Below are 19776 nucleotides of genomic sequence, written 5' to 3' on the forward strand. Positions count from 1 at the left end.
GAAGCGATGTCGTGTCGAGCAGCGGGCGCATCGCTTTTATACTCCACGGAGTTGAGTCACGGGATTTCTACAAACAGAATTGATTGAAGGCCACTTTAAGCACAAATATTCAACGTAAATCAAAATGTTTGGGTTTTTGACCGTGGGAAACCTTAACAAGCAAATCTATGACATACGCTCGGCTCTACTTTTGTCACAACATTTTAATAAATATTGATCGAAACAGCTGAGCCGATATAAACGACCTTGTTACATAATTAGCGTTTTTATTATTTTGGCGCAAAATTATTAAGCATAATAAACGTGAAGGTTCTTAGTAAGTCCGTGCAGAAATAACAGTTCTGCTTAAAGCACTCATTGTCAAGTTACCATGAGATGATTAGCAGCAATTTACGAACCAATTGACAAAGAGTAATCCAAACCTGACCACAACAATGACGGGAGCCGGGAGTCATTCAATGAAACGTAAACATGCTCAAGCGATGACTCAGTCACTGGTGCAACGGTGCTCATTGTACTGCATTTGTAAGATAAAATAAAGACTTGAACCCGCAAATACGATCGTTCCCGTTCCGATGAGCGTTAATTAGATATGAATACAGCAATTCCCTATTAACGCGTTTTCCTATAAAGTAATATTTCTCCCCATATAACGCGGTATTTCCCGTCTATAACGCAGAGAATTCTCAAGTGTAGTGTGAAACTTGTAATGATTTGTCAATTCCATAATTAGTTTTACAACTGTTTCAATTGTGTTGTTAAAAAAAGTAAATAACTTTATTAAATTCATGTTGCAAGTTTATTGGTAAAAAAAACAGTTTTACGCGATACTTCTGGAACGCGATTTCCTATAACGAGGTCCGGGTCTATTGCTTTATAGGAGGGAACTGTATTTGATTCAGTAATATATATTATTAAGCATTAGTCAATTGGTCACAACTATGGCGGTCACCGTTTAAGAGCAGTAAATTTATATTAATGTTCTGTGTCTCGAGGGATTCAATAACACCAAAGTAATACATCTTCGTGTAGCCTTTGTTTGTTCTTTGTGCAGCAATCAACCCCGTTTCCTGGTCAATTAGCTTTAATGAATTTATAAGATTTCCTTTGGACATCATTCAATAATCTGATTCACTCTAAATTCCTGTTATTCGTAGAAATCGCACGGCTCTCTAAGTAGCAGAGTGGCTGGAGTAAGTCAGCTCTCTCAGAGCAGAGTGGCTGAAGTGAGTTGAGAGTCAGAGTACCCCTGTCGCTCTTGGTGCAAGCGATGGTCTTTTTTTGTCGTATTGAGATCTATGCTAACAAGAAAATAATTAAAAAAAGAACCTTATCTGTTAAAAATTACACAAGGCTCATGGACGTAGTAGATAAAATCAAAAGTAGCAAATAAAACTAGTCATTTTTTGTCAATAGCTGTCGTCGCACGAAACTCTGTAATGGAGGTCGTTTGTAATTTGCAACTAATTACGTAAAATCACATTTACAGGAGAGACTTATTAAAAAAATAAATCACCGGCGCTACAACTATTTTATATATCTGTTACATAATCATTTGTTCATCTAATAGGTAAGTTAGTGATCAGCCTCCTGTGCCTTGATTTTTACGACCTCAGGGATGAGAGTCCGCTAAAGCCACTAGACCATAACTGCTCGGAGACGTATTTTACTCAATCTAAATATCCATTTCAAATTCACTCCATTTAACTGATAAGCGGAATAAAAACAAAACTATATATTTCATCACTGACCTGTATTCTTATCTCTAAAAGTATTTTAATAGTTTCTGTTTGCTAGTTATGTCATTGGCGTGGTATGCAGGCAGAATTCCATTCGTTTTTCAGTTAATTTGCGTGGATTTTATTATGCTAAGGCTACAAAAAGAGACCTCACTTACGAAAATAAATGAAATAAGTATGCATTATTTAGTAAAGACATCAACAATGTTGGTTTATTCAATGTAAATTTGAAAGGTTCAAAGATGGACAAGGACGCGCCATCACGACTCTTGAGTGGGTCACGCTGTGCACTATGCAAGGTAACCATGAGCAAAACCTTCCTTCTTAAATGAAGGCCGTAAAGATTTAGCATACGAAAAATAAAGACGAATAATTTTTACATAAGATTAGCGTGTGTTCCGGACCAGGCTAGTTTGACTTGACTGTTTTACTAATGTCAGTAATAAATAAACCTATTAAATTATTGGCAATTCTAGTGATGTCTTCTTGGACAACATGGATCTCCCCATTATAATTACCTCCTTATAGTCCGGCGAAGGCGCTCTCGGGTACTTGGATGCCATTCGGGCCCCGGCTGCACAACCTTGGGCCGCGGGTGGCTCATCCTCGGGATAATATAAATGCACGAAATCTTCCGTGTCTAGAAACGTATTGATCAGCATGCTCCGAGTATATCAGTCACACGGTTCACTAAACACTAAGCACTAAGGGAAGCATGCAATCACATAACGATCCATCTTACGAATATATAAAACGTATCTCATAAACAATTGCTACACTTGTGTATAATTACATATCAGTCACACACTTTATCACATCACCTATTTTATTAAGTAGAAATTAATTAGGGAACTTTGACACTTTATCGATATCCGCCCAGGTATCGATAAAGTATCAAAAGTTAGAATATAGAATATCGTAGACGTTGTTATTGGAAAAATCGTATTAGACATGAGTTTTCCGTTGGCGAAGTAGAACATATATTTCTATTGAACATTTATGCCGCTTATGTAAGTTTAAGTATCTAATGAGCTAGTCACGTGGCTGACGCGTGAACGATCGCCCTTCCGACATGCAATAACTTCATTGCTTTTCCGTATTTATTGTAAACTTATACAAATTATACATCTGTAATGTCCGGTCAACGGCCATACGTAATAGTTATTTCAATTATTACAATACTAAATAGAGCCATTTAATAAATTTATAATCGTTTATTATTGTTATGACCACCAGCAATCGGCAAAGCAAAGAACGGTCTCGATTTATGTAAGTCTTTGTAATTTAATTCCCTTAAATAGGAACTGTCACTAAACCAACATTAAAAATAAATACTCGAGGATGCAGAACCAGTCCACATTCACCAAATACTGGTAATTAGATATTCCTGTGCGATAGGATAATGCATTGAAATAAAAACAGGCGGAAATAAAACGACTAGTCACCCCAGTATTGAAATCACCCCTTAAAATTAGAAACATGTGTTAGCTAAGCAAAGTTTGATAATTGAAATACCTTAAATACCTGGGCTTGTACTATAAACTACAGAGCAGGAGGATATAAAACGTAGACATTGCACATGAATCTCGCCACTCGACGGATGCCCGTTCCAATTTAATGCGTGTCGGCGTTCAAGAATGCGGCCAACGGTTGTGTTTCGCGGCTAAATTTCATATTTCCCGAGGTGTGCGTTCTCTATGATTAAAGAGTTATAGGATTCTTATGTATTATATTATTAGTAACATTAACATACTCACGCCACTACTTTACTTACAAAACTTCGATAGTCGCGATCCCCAAGAATTAATTGACAAGAGTATTACAGCGAGCACGTCCGCTTCATTAAGATTAATAATAACAATAAGTTCAATAGTTAAACACGATACGACAACTCCAATAACTGGACCACAGCTTATTTAGTTGCCTGCTATTCAGCGTTCTCATGTTTCAGATGTAACCGACATTCTTCTATATAACAATGAAGGCACGGGAAATTAGTACCTAACACCTTAGTAATAGTGCAATTTTTCGCTAATAGGTTTCGACATATTCGCGCCGTCACTCGGGTTTGTATTACTGAAATATGAGAGCTCCATTTTAGCTTCACATCGCGTTTCAAACGGACAGAAACCTAATACGATCACTTAAAATGGCTATATATGTGTATTTTGTTACAAGCTTTTAATATCCTATGTTTTGTGTTAATATCCTAAGAATTTCATATTAAAGGAAATGTGGATAAAAAAATAATAGTCAAGATCGTGTTTATATTTACTAAGAATCTCCAAGGCCCAGTGACGTCACGACATAAAAATCATAATCTTCCTAAATTGCATTGACTTCTGCCACGGAAGTCATCAAAATTGATTATAATGTGCCCTAATCCTTGCGATATCTAAATTTAAAGATATTTTCGTATTCTAATCGGTATCTTCCGAGAAAAACCAGGTCGCACATTAATAAATACTTAATTAGGGAACGAAACGAAGCACGACTGAGTGGGTAGGCTTACTAGAACGAGGTCATTATTTCAGAATATTTCAGTGTTCGCGAGAAAAAAATATTGCAATCAGTACACGGAGGATATTTACACAATTTATTTACAGAGGCGGTTTAACGCGAAGCCAAGAAATACGTTGACAGTGACATAGCACTCAAATAAACAACTATTATAATTATGCTAATGGTAATTTTGCTAATGAATATTAATAATTAGCTTGATATTAAAAATACGCAAAGGAAAACTACTAAATAACGGGATTCTTAAATGTGGATATGGAATGGACCAAGGGGGAGAAGGAGAAGAGGTCGCCCTAAAAAGGTGGATTTTGAAAGCGTTAACAGGATGCGAATGGTGAAAGACAGCCATAGAATAGAGATACTGTTTGGAAAAATCTGGAGGAGGCCTTTACTCATGAAAGGGTTCCAATCAATGGTACTGAAGGAAGTTAGGATTAAAAAAAAATAAAAAAAAATGTACATAACAAATATGTACAAATTACATTTGTATAGAACGAAAAAATTTAATCTTATTGTTATTATTTAAACGCTTAACTTTGCCAAATGTTTTTTTCATCGTGAAACTGACACTATACATTCCAGACGCAAGCACTCTGTAGGATTGACCAATGGGAAGCCAACACGTTGTGTTGCGCACAAAACAAGTATGAGCGATGCATCGTACAAGCGTCGCGCTCCGACCATGACCTTCGCCGGAGCACAATGAAGCAAATATATTAACCCTAAAGCTGCTACAAAGAAAAAATAAACAAGGATTCTGTCAATTCCATTAAACGCAAAAAGTGATGGTAACAAGATTGAAGACAAGCGCACATGTCCAAAATTACTAGTGAAGACTGAGGCATAAAATTATTATGTATAAAGAGAAATAGAGATAACATCGATCCATATACGTCCGTATTAATGATACTTCCGTGTAACCATCATTGCGAATGAAACTCGCAACTTACACCTACTTGAGAAATTATGGCAACCATTTGCCTTTTACAAGTAAATCTCTTTATAAGATAATAACAATTATGGGTCAAGGCTTTTCCGAAATCACTTTGTTTTAGATCAAATTCTCATTGCTAATGTCGTTAAAACGATTGATACGGACACACATTCTCTGATAACAAGGTCATCGAGATATGTTGGAGGCCACATTGGTTAAACTGCACGCATATTATTTTTAGACTGAAAAACAAGTGACTGCAACGTTAAATGTAAATACTATACATATATTAGAATAACATACATCAGATCAATAAATGATCATATTTGTAAAATTATTTCCTGAATAAATAATTTATTCACTCTGACATTTCAACGGTCTAACATAGTAATCACTACGGTTTTTATTGCCAAAGTGGGAATATATGTGTGCAAGAACCGGATTCGTTATAGATATAATATAGTAAATAGCGAGCTGCAGACCATATACAAGTTTTAGGTAATTTACGGCAGGGGCTTGGCGGATAAGTGTTGCGTATCTAATCGTAATTTGATAATGACCAAAATGTTTATAAACAGTTTACCCAAATAATATAATAGGTCGTGAAAGCGGTTAGCACAGATATTTACACCTGTATAGTCTGATTACGCGTTATCAATACGTATAATAAAAATTAAAAGTTAACATGCCACGTGACTACGTAACACCGGTAACGATTTTCTTGAAACTCAGCTGTGACTATTAGACTTGCGCAGTGAATATAAAGTCCACGTGGCTAAGGAATATAATAAGTAATTATTGAACATAGTCATACCCTGAAAACCTTGTGACGCAAACGCCTGAAAACGTTTAAAAAACATCCTGGTGTATGGAGTATATTTTTCCAAATCAATGAAAATTTTCAAACTATAAAAGATTAATTTTGTATAGTGTCAGTTTCCGCAGTCTCAGGACTACTCGAATTCTGCCATTAAAGCAAGAACTTCCATTTAAAATAATAAAGTTTGACAATTTATGACTTTATTTCTGATTATTTCGGAACTTCTCAATAGATCTGACAAAGAGGCATGCGCACTAGTGCTTAATTGCCACGTGGCGCTTTCCAGTTGCATAACCTCTCCCTAATGCGACATATCATCCCCAGATCGTATTGTATTAAAAACTTTATCCCGATTCGTCGGTACCTCCTAAGAGATTAGTAGAAATTAATTAGATTAAATACCGCCTCTGTTAAAACATTTGCTATGATGTACCAGAATCTTATAGGTTTTTCTCTTCCTACTGCGAACTAATAAGAACATAATATGTTAAGAACTAACTACAGGACTAACTCTAACCGGCTTGACAGAATTAATTAGATTTATGCTTCTAATTCAATTGTGAGAAACTATAGGAAATGTCAAATTCTTCACTGTGTCGTACCAGCCAGTACCAGGAAGTTAGAAATGAGAATGTAGCCACGCCTACCAGCCCTGCATTATAGCTAATGTCAGCCACGACTCACGTTGCACCGCAATACTTTCCTTTCCTGACACACCTGCCTTATTACATGCGACTTAAAAAATATTGAATGAAATTGAATTTATACATTCCTTGATGACACTAGGAATACAAAATTAATAAATAACCTTGTTATTATTAATTAATTCGGCGGACAGAACTTAATCCGACAAAGAAACAATTAGGTAACTATATAATTATTGAGGAATGTTATCAGCATTTTTTCATAGTGTACAAGATTATGAGCAAGTTTATCTTAGTATTTTATCTAAACATTGAAATACTAATTTATAGTTTCAGTAACAGAAAACTAAGGACAAATGCTTAAAGTAACGCAAATTGTAGTAATTAATTGAGCAAGCGCGCCATAAAGTAGACGCCACGAGTACGCCATGCCGTAAAACTAATGCTCTTTCGAAAGCAGAAAATCATGTCCAATACAATCGAAAGCTTCAAAAGTGAACATGAAATAAGATTATCATCGCTTAATTTTCTTATTGAAACCATTATTTGCACCAATATAGTAAAATTTGATAGCCATGTGCCGAACACGTCGGCACGCCGCTTTTGCCATAGTAGTAGTATAGTACAAATTCCATTGCAGACCTTAACGTTGTTCACTAAGAAGCAGATATATTACAATATAATCCATTTATATTTGTCGGAAACTTCACAAAACCACAGATATGTAAACTGAATATTGACGAGAGAGCGGATTTGGGGTATATCCATATTATAATATGAAAATTGCGGAGTCGCATAGAGCATGCGACGATCACGCGCGGCAGCTGCGGAGCAACTGCAGACGGACGGCACGGCGGGGAGGGGCGGCTAGCGCGGGGGGCCGCCGGCGTCTGAACGGCCTGAGTCTAGAGGTTGCCTTCTCGTAAATTGTGCAACGTCAGCAAGCGCGTGCGTACTTCTACGGCCGCAAAAAACTTGCAAATCACTTCAAGTCTGTTATAAATTGTTCTAACTAAGCGTAAGCGTTTTCCGTAACGTGGCGTTTTTGCGGCAAATTTAGGTAGTTATATCGTAGCAATTGTCTTTGAGGAATAATAATGATTGAAATGGATTAAAATTATATTCTTTACTTAAAAAAATTGCTGTTTGTCCAAAAAAGAAAAATATTTAGATAGGTTGTTGCTCTATCAAGTTTAAAAGTAAAATCGCAATGGCTGCTCGTCACAGATATTCGTAACTTATGGCTATAAAATGCCGCTGAGTAGAACTGCTGATAAGAAGTATATTAAATATTTTTATGTTTTCTAATTGAAATACTTTACAGTGCCATGGAAACACAAGTTTATGGTCACGTGCCTCGATTATAGTATGTATACAGAATTATTTATGTAATATTTATTACCTTATATTACTTAGATTTAATTCAATACGTACCTATAATAAGACACAATAGAAGTTCCACAGTTACAATCTTCAAATTAAGAAATCCAAGTATAATGAAGTCTAGATATCGGATCCATTGCTTAACTGAAAGAGGAATATTTGAAAGCCTAGTGCCTAGGATATTGCACTGTAACATCACGATTTACATTCGTTAAAAGTCAATAACATTGTTTAGTATTCATCTTTTACCACCTCAACGGAATCTAAAATATGAGAGGTACGAGGTACGAAAATTTTGCTACTTTTATTGTGATTATGCAAACTCATTATTTTCATAGTTAGTTGGGTAAGAGTAAAATACATAGCCCATTTCTTTAAAACCAAACATAGAAATAGAATTTATACTATCATATACATGTCATCAGAAAGGGAAATTGAGTGCAAAAGCTACACGTTTTAGACTTCATATGACACGCCCTGAAAGTAGGTGAGGCCATCTGAGTGGCATAGTGTGGATCATAACATAGGAAATTTATAGTCAGCTTTAAATATTATCTAAACACATTTACGGGATCGAACGCGCCTTTTTACCACTTTATTGTGAAAGCAACTGTCCCGATTTTTGTTTGCTTTATAATCATTATAACCACACGTTCCTTGGCCATAAAGGTAAGGGAGGATACTGGCTGTGGGTGTTCACATTTGATCCATTAATTCAGAACTCTTTAATTAAAATTCTATAATTTAAAACACACACACACAGTTCATGCGAGAGAAGACTAAGAAATATATGGCATATATATTTCTTATCAGAAGAAAGTCGTAGAACAAGGTAGAAAAAACACGCGACGCGTATGCCGTCACGAAGACAAGCGTTAGTGGGACAAGGGCGTTCGGTTTTTGTCCCATTCCACAATAAGGAAGGAACATTTAAATTACACAATCGTTGTACAAATAAATCGTGAATTGTTTATATCTTTATACTTGATATTTATCAAAATAAACAAAGTAGACTTCATTAAATTAACCTCGGTTTGAATTAATGTAAATATTTTATTTTATTTAATAGTATACAGTGGTTAAACTTAAACACTACATGTATATGCTTCCAGTCTGCCTGGTGACAATTACCAACTTTAGTCTTTCCTTTCTATATACATTAATAACAGGACAAAGACTATGACCAAATGGACAGAGTTATAAAAGTGGATACACCATTGGGAGGTGTAATAAGTCACTCTCACTAGCACCTTAATAGATTACTTTGAAACGGCTCAGCCGCCGGTGCGTAATAAAACCCGGCGCGACAGAAAAAGGTTTCACGACCTTGAACTCGACAGGGTTACAGAGACCTCCATTGCTCTTCCTTGCGTAAGAGATTTTGCTTCGGTTCATATATTTAAGCCGTCTAGGATTCGTTAAAAGTTTCGTCAACTTAAATTAGATTTGGACTAATCAATCAACAACAAGATGATGTGACAGTGCTATCAAGTTATTATTTTAATGTAAAATTAGTTAGTGTATACATATCGTATATTTTTCGTAGTATTATATATACATATCTTAATATAATTTCTGGTATTTTATTGTCAACCAATCCGCTTTTTGTATCTGATAAGGTAATCAGTACACGATAACTTTATTTATAAACATGGAGGTTGTTTAATTACAAACATGGCGAGGCTATGTGATATAAAAATATGAAATAAAAATAGTACCTTACTGACATAACAATTAATCTCTTAGCAATAATTAACATATTGGGTACCGACGTCATCGATTTTTAAAAAAACATTGTTCAGCGCCTAACTCGTACCTAATCCACATTGTTAAACAAAAAAATTACAAATAAAAACTAAAAAATTTAATTTGGGTTCACCATACTTGCCGTGTAACATATACCAACTGTAGAAATTGCATTACATGTAATGTGGTGAACTTCAATAAATAAAATAAATAAGGATGTATTATATAAAAGTAATAATGTAGTATTTGCGTCTTTAAACAAGTCACGAATCGCATTAGATACTGAATAATAATTAACATCAACATACAGCAGACAGGGTCAACGCACCTTTATATTTTATAAACCAAATCATTCAAGGCCAATCAATTCAGCTGAAATTTATATTTGAACACGTGACTCAACGTATAAGCTTTACATATAAAACTATTATATAGATTAATTAACAATCAAGCAAATATATTTTGAAGAAGTGACAGACAATTCAAATTAATTTAGCTAAATAAAAACATACAACCTTTAGTACTACTTAGAGCGTTAATGAGTATTGAACGATCGATGCATTAGGTAGAGAAGGTATCGTAAAGTCGAAAGATATCAATTAGCCAGACATAAACTTACTAAGGATATAAAGAAGCGTATACATATAAGCCGGAGACCATGGGGCCGATTCCCAGCGAAACAGTAATTGGTTTGGTAGTCGCAAGAGACTACCTTTGCAATATACAAAAAATCATCAAGACACAGAATCTCTTATCAGACACTTTAATGTTAAATTGCAACATGTAATAGTAAACCGAATAAAATTCTTATATAAGAATATATAAATATTTTTAATCTCAAACAATAATAAATTATGCTATTTGTATGTTACAACGCACTTACGTCACGCATCAAAATGCACAAAAAATATTCGTGAAGAGCTGATCCTTTGTTTTAATTATAAATTCGAGTTAACTACCATTTTGATGTCATTGCCCTTCAACGTGGAGTCTCATTTACATACTTCGATAATTTTATATAAAAAACCTTACATAACATATGTATTTACAAACATTTTGTGTCCATAATAAATACAGTATAAGAATTCATAACACTACCTGTTTGCAAATCAGGTTATCAAGCAGGTATGGCTACATCGCACTTTTATAATTAATGACAGAATTGTACGTGGATATGATCAGAAAAAAGGGATAAACTCAAGTTTCATTTGATTTAGGCGCTCGTGAAGGTCAATGAGAAATCAAGTGCATTGCGATAACAACTATCTGATAATATACCTATTTATACCCCTGTTATTTACGAAGCTATTTAATTATCACATAATTACCAAAATAATGCAAATTTATTCTAACATAAACTAAAGAAATGTAGGCAAATATAATTATTTATATCCAACCTTTGTTTGAAACTTGAAAGACTAAATGAATCTGAAGGTTTAATTATACGTGTTTGTATCTGAGAAGCCACGACATATTCAAAGCATGAATTGCAGTTTGTATGCAGCGCCGCATCTGTCGCCATGGGACCGGACCGAAATAGCCCGACGCATGTAAATGTATTAATCGTCAGGAGCAATATCGTTAAAAACTTGTATTCTTGCTTCAAATACATAGCGAGGGAGTGGGAAATAGGAATGGCTTTAAAAACAAATATAGGAAAATAATTAAACTTAGGTGGTAATGAAAGAAAATGGACGGAAGCCTCCTGCGTCATAGCTACTTAAAGAATTCGTATCTCTTAGAGGAGTCTAAGTGGTTACGTACGAGGTTTGAATGTACTTCGGCGGCAGCTGGATCCAGATAGTAGAGGTCAAAAAAGTTATTTCTGGTGGTTGGAACCAGCCATTCACAAAACAATAATAGATGTCTTTCTATTTCCAAAGTTTACAGCAACAATACTGAGCATACTAAAGCAGATTTAACTAAGCGGAAGAGACAGGACCTGGGCTGACGCAGCGTCACAGGAATGCTCTTAATTGCCTACATCGTAAAAGTCCCGGCGAAAAGATTTATTAATGGTTGGTGTCTCTTATATATTTCGTATATATTAAATATGCACCGAATTAAGGACTCATCTGAATAATCTAATAGTGTATGTAATCATAGGACAGTATTTCTAGATAAAAATTATATCGGATTTATGCTAAAGTACTTAATATTTGCTTAATCTGCCAGTTAATTCCCTTCAAAAACCTCGATCTTTCCCTGAATATCAAATCAATAATAAAATTATATATTTTTTTATGTTATTTCACGTAGTTGAAAATGTCGAACACAAATACAATTTAAGTGGAACTCAGCTATTCAACTTTTTATTATCAGCTTTTGATTATGCGATAAACTAATGCACGAACATACTGGTTATTTGCTTAATTACGACTTAGCTAAGATTAGCTTTCAAGTCGGTCGAGTTTACGTACACGCACGAATAGACATTTTCTCTGATATTTAAACAATTAAAAATTAAAACAGAATTATTATGTAATAAAACTGTGGATCGAAGATATAAGTTAATGGACCAATACATCGCTAATATAATATTGGTAGTATATATAAAGCAATGCAACAGTCATATAACACGGGGCTGTCAAAGATATACACGTACAAAGCGGTAATAGGTATTGTATGATGCACTCAATATATCATTGAAGGCTCGTAAGTATACTAGTCTCCAATGATTTCAATCACAAGCTAGGTTCCTGGTGTGTACAATGCCTTTCATGTGCACATCAACACATCCGGGTACTGAGCGTGACGCTACTTCATAAACACTTGTTTGAATGCTTTGATGTTTTGAAACCAATTAAAAGGTAAATAATAATACAAAAATATAAACCAAACAAGTTGTGTATTATACCAGCATTGCATTATTAACAATTTTATTTAATTTTTAGATATTTTTATTTTAACCTAATCGGTATCTTACAATGAGTTATTAAATTTCTGACGATCCTATATTTAAATAAATCAGTGGCACTACAACCTTTTTAAGTATGGGTCTCAGATTTCTGTATTTGTTTCATGATCAAACTAATAGGCAAGTAGGTGATCAGCCTCCTATGCCTGACACACGTACTCGACTTTTACTGCTGGTTTCCTTACGATGTTTTTCCATCACCATTTGAGCGAATGTTAAATGCGTACATAGAAAGAAATGGGATTACAGTCACACGCTGAAGCCACTACGCCAATACTACTCTATATTTATATCAAAACATATTTAGTAGAATGATAAAACGAATGCAATCAATTTAATCGGGACAAATCGCGTAATCTGTCCATAAAGGTTCAATATTGAACTCACGCTGACTAGTCACGTACAAATATGGAAGTTAAACGGTAAATTTACTTGCTCAATGTTTACATGTCCTCTGAAACTTTAACCGACCGGAGAGTGATAAGGTGCAAGACAGCTTTACGGACTTTTCAACGTACTTAATGGAGCTCATGTATCGGTAACGGATAACATCAAGATACGGATAGCGTCTCTCAACATCGTTCGATCTGTGTTACGTCCACTTATTCCAGGGTTTCGCTAGACTGGCTAACTTCACTTGAGTTTTACTTTAAGAAGTACGAGCGGTGACCATAAGTTCCACTCGGTTTAATGCTTTAGTGAAAACCAATAAAACCGAACAACCCATCTTGCAAAGCCCAGACAACGCAGCGGACCGTAAATAGCAATTCTCAGGTATTTCTTACAAAAAGAAAGAGACCGCCAATCAGATGATTGAACCATTCCTATGGCCCTGACCACGCTTTTTAAAATTATCTATATACAACTTTATTACTTAAGTCTTAAAAACGTAACTTTTACTATCAGTAGACTTTTATTACTAGAATCAAGTATAGAATGCTGATGACCTATTTGCCTATAAAAATATATGCTACATTTAAAAGTTTACATGAAATTTTATTTTTGTATAAAAGTATTAATTCTGACGGGATTGTCGATATACATTTGCACCATAAGTAGCAGAATGGAAAGAACATTGGAAAGTAATTTATTTAAGTATGGTTAAAGGAAAAACAACAATGTTTGTTGTATTTTTACACAAATTAGCCTAACAAGCGCGCACATAATGAAATACATATTTGAAATAAGCTGAGATTCATAATTGCCAGTTGGTAAAACTAGATAGAAGTCCTCTCATAGCTAAGACTTGTTTACGCTGGAAATAGAACTGGGGGTCAGTGACCCCAGATCTAGACTATTAATTATTATTATTATTACACTGTATTACAAACCTCTTTGCTATCTGGAGTTAGACGTCCGTATCAGTATATCGAGATACTAACTGAGAAAACAGTAGAGAGAATCAATTGTACGTAATAAATATATTTATGTTAAATTTAACAACAGTTTACATCAAAATTGATTAAAAGTTGTGATTGTGGCTTGCGGTGAAGACAAAAATAAACTTACTTTCGTGTGCATACCATGTTTAACTCACCCAAAATCATCCAAACCGCAAATTCTTTCATTAAAATATATTTTGATATAAAACCCGCTGAGGGGTAATTTTATTCTTTACTTTTCCTTCGATAATTTGCGGCGCTTACTACTTCATTAACACACGCGCTCTCTATTATTTAATTTTATCCCACGTTGTCAGTGTTGCATCAATTGTGATGGAAAGTATCAGAAAATTATTAGTCACGTTAAAGAAATAAAATCTCAAAATATAACGTTAAAAATTAAAATCAAACATTATAAAGTGGTACACAGTTGGGACAGTCCCATTTATGGGTTTATTTTTTTAAATTTACTCTGACAATGCATTACAATGTGTAACATGTGGGAACCATTTTGAGGTTTAAGTTCCCACCTCATAACCAACTTAATATGTAGTTACTTTCAAAACCCCTTTTTTTCCTTTTTCAATTACAATTTTGAATTTACAACGACGAGTAACACGAGTGCATAAATAAGTTTGTCTGTGCATGTGAGCGAGTGTAATGTGTATGATGGTGTAACTAGCATCTTCAACTCTGTGTAAGGTGAGTTCGGAAGCCAGTCCAGTGTGGACGGTGAGCGGGTAAATATTTATTTATTTATAGTTGATTAGGCACAGAAGGCTATTGTTTGTCTGACACTCTTCGACTTTTGAACCCAAGTAATAAAACGTGTTATAAACGTAATCTAAAATTTATATTTCTATTAAAAGGATATGAGTGTCAATATGCATATACATAACGTAAAAGTACAAGCAAAACGTTAATAATTAAGAAACCCATATTTCTGTACAAATGAGGTAAAATGAGTCAATAAACTTAACACCCTTGCAAATTCATTCATACTAGACATCGGTGAAAAACTGCAACTACTACTACTACTGTACTAGTTAGGTAGGATCCTAAGAATGTAGGTATCGGGACGTAATAATTAAAGCAAAGTTCACTTGTGTCGAAATAATAACAATTAAGATTAATAGGATGCGATTAGTATTGTCTTTTGTTCAAATGGCTTTTACACATTAAGAAAACACTTTTTAAACGGATTGAATAATAATAATACATAGCTTCAATCCATTACAAAAGTGTTTTCTTAAGGATGCGTTTGTTCACTTTTAGATGTTCATAAGCGGCGTATGAATATTACAATAAATCTCAACTATATCTGTGAGCCGTGTAGCCTAAGATAATGAATCTTTGTAATACATTCAATAGGTTTACGGTTGATTAAATTGGGTTAACTCACTTTATTAAACTTAATGTAAAAACCATATGTAGTATCATGTGACTAATCTCTATGTGTATAAAATTCTCGTGTCACAATGTTCGTTCCCAAACTCCTCCGAAACGACTCAACCGATGCTTATGATTTTTTTATGCATATTTAGTAAGTCTGAGAAGCGGCTACTTCTTTCAAACCCCTAAGTGATAAGAGGTGTCCACACCAAAATAATATTATAATTTTTTAGAATTTTTTTGTTGTTTTTATTTTTTTATGATATAGCATACAAAAATACATACAACCCTTAATCGTCACCCCTCTACGATCAACCCCTATTATTGTTATAGTAGAACTATTATAAAAATAGGGGTTACCATTATAAAAGTATTTGTATTGAAGTAAAAAATTGTTTCCTGGAAATAATTTACATGGCAAAACGACGTTTGGCGGGTCAGCTAGTATAATATAAAATTAAGGTAGGAAACTTACTGCTGTTTCCAAGAAGGCTTTTACTTTTTTGGCGACACTTCACTTTAACGGTTAACAGTGATGTCTACGAAAATTTTCTTTGTTGTTAGTTGGAGTAGGTGTTTCTACCCCTAGTTCTTAAGCTACTAAGTGGTAGTAGCTTATTATTACAACATCACTTATTCATGTATATTGGGTTTTCTTAAATCGTAAAACTTAAGAATAATACGCGCGCATAAGGAAAGCATTATAGTGACCAAATGGCTCAACAGATTTAATTCAAATTTTGCAAATCGTTTAATGTCGTTGAGCGGTATAATTTTATTGTGATTAACTATTTTTTATTTTTCTATATACATGTGTCTTTACTACGACATCATTGAACATTACGATCTAGCCTAACTTAAGACTAATAAGTAATTTAAGTCTAACCTAATTTACTAAAAAGGATTGTTATCATAAGTAAGTGTCCAATAACGCTACTTACAGTCTCTATTAAAGGGAAGACACTCTGTTCTGGTGTTCAATTAATTTGTGATTAACTATGAAACAAATTGTATAGGTAAAAGTTCGCTAAAGTATTGTTATATTGCTGAGTTAATCAAGTATTACAGTGGCCATCGGTAGCTAAGCGGGAGACAGTTATATTTTAAGATGTCTTATTCCTATTCGAGATTCGGAATTGATCAACTCGTTGGTCTTTTAAAGTAGACGTGGACATTCAATATTATACAATTTTGTATGATTATATACTATATTTGTAGCTTTTATATAACTAAAGTAAACATCAATATACTGATTTCCACATCAGGTTTCCTATAGCTAAATTGAGCGAAGGAAGCAAATTCGAAGTTATTAGAAAATATGTTTCATATCATCATGTTTAGTGAGTGTCCGAGGTCGAGTTCAGCATTAACCAGAAGTAAACCCTCTAAGTTATTCAGCTAAATCGCAGCCACGGTTATATAAAGCTTGAACTGTCAACATTGTGTACTAGATAGTTTCCGCACAACTTTTTAAATAAAATAAAAAATGTGTTTATTCATAAACAATGCATTACAATGTGTAAGATTTGGGAACCCTTTTAAGTAAAAAATACCTGTATCAGGGTTCCCAGCCCTTCCATAACAAACTTAATATTTAAATCCATTAAAATTTCTTCTATCATGTATTATTTATTTTTATTATATTTAATCACGGTTCAATTGTAGCTTGTAATTGAGCTATGATAGATACGAATTCCACGGTTATAAAAAGGAATATAAGTGTTTGAGTTTATTCATATACAAACTAAGTAATAATGATCTCTCGCTCCAAATAAACAGGTACTTCATAAAATTTTACAAAAGCACATGGCAAGAGGAACAGAAATGTGGAGGAAGAAAGTACTTTAGTACAGTGTGAATAGGTTTACTGATTGATGCGCAAGGTACAATAAACGAAAAAGAGGAAGACAATTTAGACGGTGGATAGACCAAATTAAGGAAACAGCGGGTGGCACATGGCAGAGAGTGATGTGGTACATAATAGCATTGTCAATTAAATCAATATGTTTTTATAAAAACTGTTAAATGGGCCGTTTGGCTGGCTACCTATTAAAACAATCACATTTTAAAATTATAATATAAAAATCTACATTTTGTTAACAAGCGATGTGTGTCGTGCTTAAACAATATTAAATTAACAGAAGTCACATACGTATATAATCCTCTCTTGATTAAGTCTATCAAACTGTCAGTTAAGAAACAAACAAAAACCAGCGATGAGTGATGACGTCTACGTTTCCCTTTCGTATCCTTTATACAAAATTACATAACTAATATTACCGTACAATATACCTAAGCTAGAAGACGCTCTAGTAGCTCGTACACGTACGACTTGTACGATGATCTAAAAACTATTGACTTGTATCTGTTTTGCGTAATATAAAAGTACTATTCATTCCCTACATAAGGTGATTTTTTAACAAGTCTTCTCAATAATCCACAAAAACAACATGAGAAGGTTGTTCAATGAAAAAATAGGAACAAAGAATTCGACTTCTAGACGTCCTTCAACAAGAGCTATTATTGTCAACCACAGAGATTAGATGGCTCCTTCACTACGCCATCTTTATTATCTTTTGCTACCTACAAAATACTGATACATGTATTTTGTTAGAAAGTATGAAACATAAAATTTAAACGCAGGTAGGGCTAATTCATCCCTACCTTCACATTTTGTCAGATCATTTCTCTTATATGTCCACCTTAGGGGTAAATAATTTCAACAAATATATTATGTTAAATAAACCAGAACTTGATAAAATCTAAATCAATTTAAACTGAACAAAAATAAGCTAGTCTATTAAATTAATTAAATTCAATATATTTTTTAATAAACATATTAATTTTGTTACCAATAACTACTAGTCTGCAAATTTAGATTGCTTCCTTTACATGCAGTGTTGTGTGTGAAAAAAAACTATTTTAAAAATTACTTCTGCCAATAAGTTGTAATAAGATACAAAATAATGTATGTATATTACTCACTAGTGTATTCTACCTTCAATTATGCGATATTAGTTTTACTTCACAAAGGAATTTTTATTAAATGAATTATTACAAATCCAAAATATCTGAGGCAATTATGTTAAAATTTAAAAGATATTAGAACAGAATATATAATGTAAGAACTGTTGGCTTGATGTGTTAAATTTTAGAAGATTAAAATAGATTTAACTTCTGAAATTAATTCAATATACTGGTGGGATACCAATATGTCTTATATTTAACACATTATATAATTAAGAATATATTACTAACTACAAGATAATTTTACTGACCTACATATAAAATAAAAATTAGTATAGCAATAGTAGATAGAAATAAAATAAATATATTACTTTCAACTAACTTTAATATTATCAATTTAAACACAACAATACTGGTCATTTCAAATTGGATTAATATAAGAGACATCATTTCTAAAGAATATTGATAAATCATTATTGATTGAATGAATTTTGAAGGTCAAACCTTAAGGTCACAAAATTGAAATTGAAGGTACCTAGCCAGAAAAAATTGTCATGTGTGAGAAAAAAAATTAAAATCACACATAGCACAATCTTCTATATTTCATGATCCAGGACGATGATAATGCAACTAGATTTGGCAATTTGATTGAACAAAGGTAATTATAATTGTAGGGCAATATAAAACTTGGCATGAGTTTTTCGTAACACCAGAAGGTAGTAGCAACTTTTTATTTCGGATAACGTAATATTTGCAGCATTATAATCTAAACAAATAACATATTTTGTGTATTGTATCTTTAATGTTTCTGATAGTTTATTAGTGAGTCGATTCAAGGTTGCTTAAGATGTTTAGCTGATCCGTTGAGGTACAAGATTGTCATTACTCAATAAGGAAAAAATAAATGCGCAATTACACTCACCCGTTAAAAACGGCCACCAGCAACAATAAACAATTAAATCCAAGGAACTTATATTATTCTAAAGAAATAAGCCACTGTGATGTATCTACATTTAATTTTCTTATTAATTAATCTACAAAAGCATAACCATTGGACGGAACACCGAACAAGAGAAAACAGCTCAATTTGAAGATGAAATACAACATGGTGATAAACAATAGGAGTAAAAGAGATGCCATATGATTTGTCATTGTACCATAGACAAAATCAGCTGTTGACAAGAAAAGACGTTTAAACTTTTAGTGTATCGGAATGTACTCTATGGTTTTAACTTTTCAAACGTAATCGTTTGAATACACATTTAAGATACGTTTATCTTACTATTCCATTCTCTCAGCGAGTTAAAAATAATATTATAACTCCAATTTTGT

The 19776-nt window shown here is 33.5% G+C and overlaps 1 protein-coding gene across 6 annotated transcripts in view; it reads right to left on the minus strand.

Moving 5' to 3' along the window:
- LOC123709205 (myotubularin-related protein 4) overlaps nucleotides 1-19527 on the minus strand; it is a 32062-nt gene extending 12535 nt beyond the window's left edge. For 2 of the 6 annotated variants that reach the window (XM_045660313.1, XM_045660309.1), the window contains exons 1-2: nucleotides 7300-7494; nucleotides 2258-2560 (exon numbers count right to left, since the gene is read on the minus strand). In XM_045660313.1, coding sequence (XP_045516269.1) covers nucleotides 2258-2401 — 144 coding nt within the window. In that variant the 5' untranslated portion in view covers nucleotides 2402-2560; nucleotides 7300-7494. Of the gene's footprint in view, nucleotides 1-2257; nucleotides 2561-3254; nucleotides 3435-3513; nucleotides 4458-7299; nucleotides 7495-8091; nucleotides 8185-19366 lie in introns of those variants that run through there. The other 4 variants (XM_045660311.1, XM_045660315.1, XM_045660312.1 and 1 more) reach the window with 4 other exon arrangements.
- Between the last annotated feature and the right edge of the window lie 249 nt (nucleotides 19528-19776).

The sequence above is a fragment of the Pieris brassicae genome, chromosome 5 (assembly GCF_905147105.1).
Source record: "Pieris brassicae chromosome 5, ilPieBrab1.1, whole genome shotgun sequence".
Classification (NCBI taxonomy): domain Eukaryota; kingdom Metazoa; phylum Arthropoda; class Insecta; order Lepidoptera; family Pieridae; genus Pieris; species Pieris brassicae.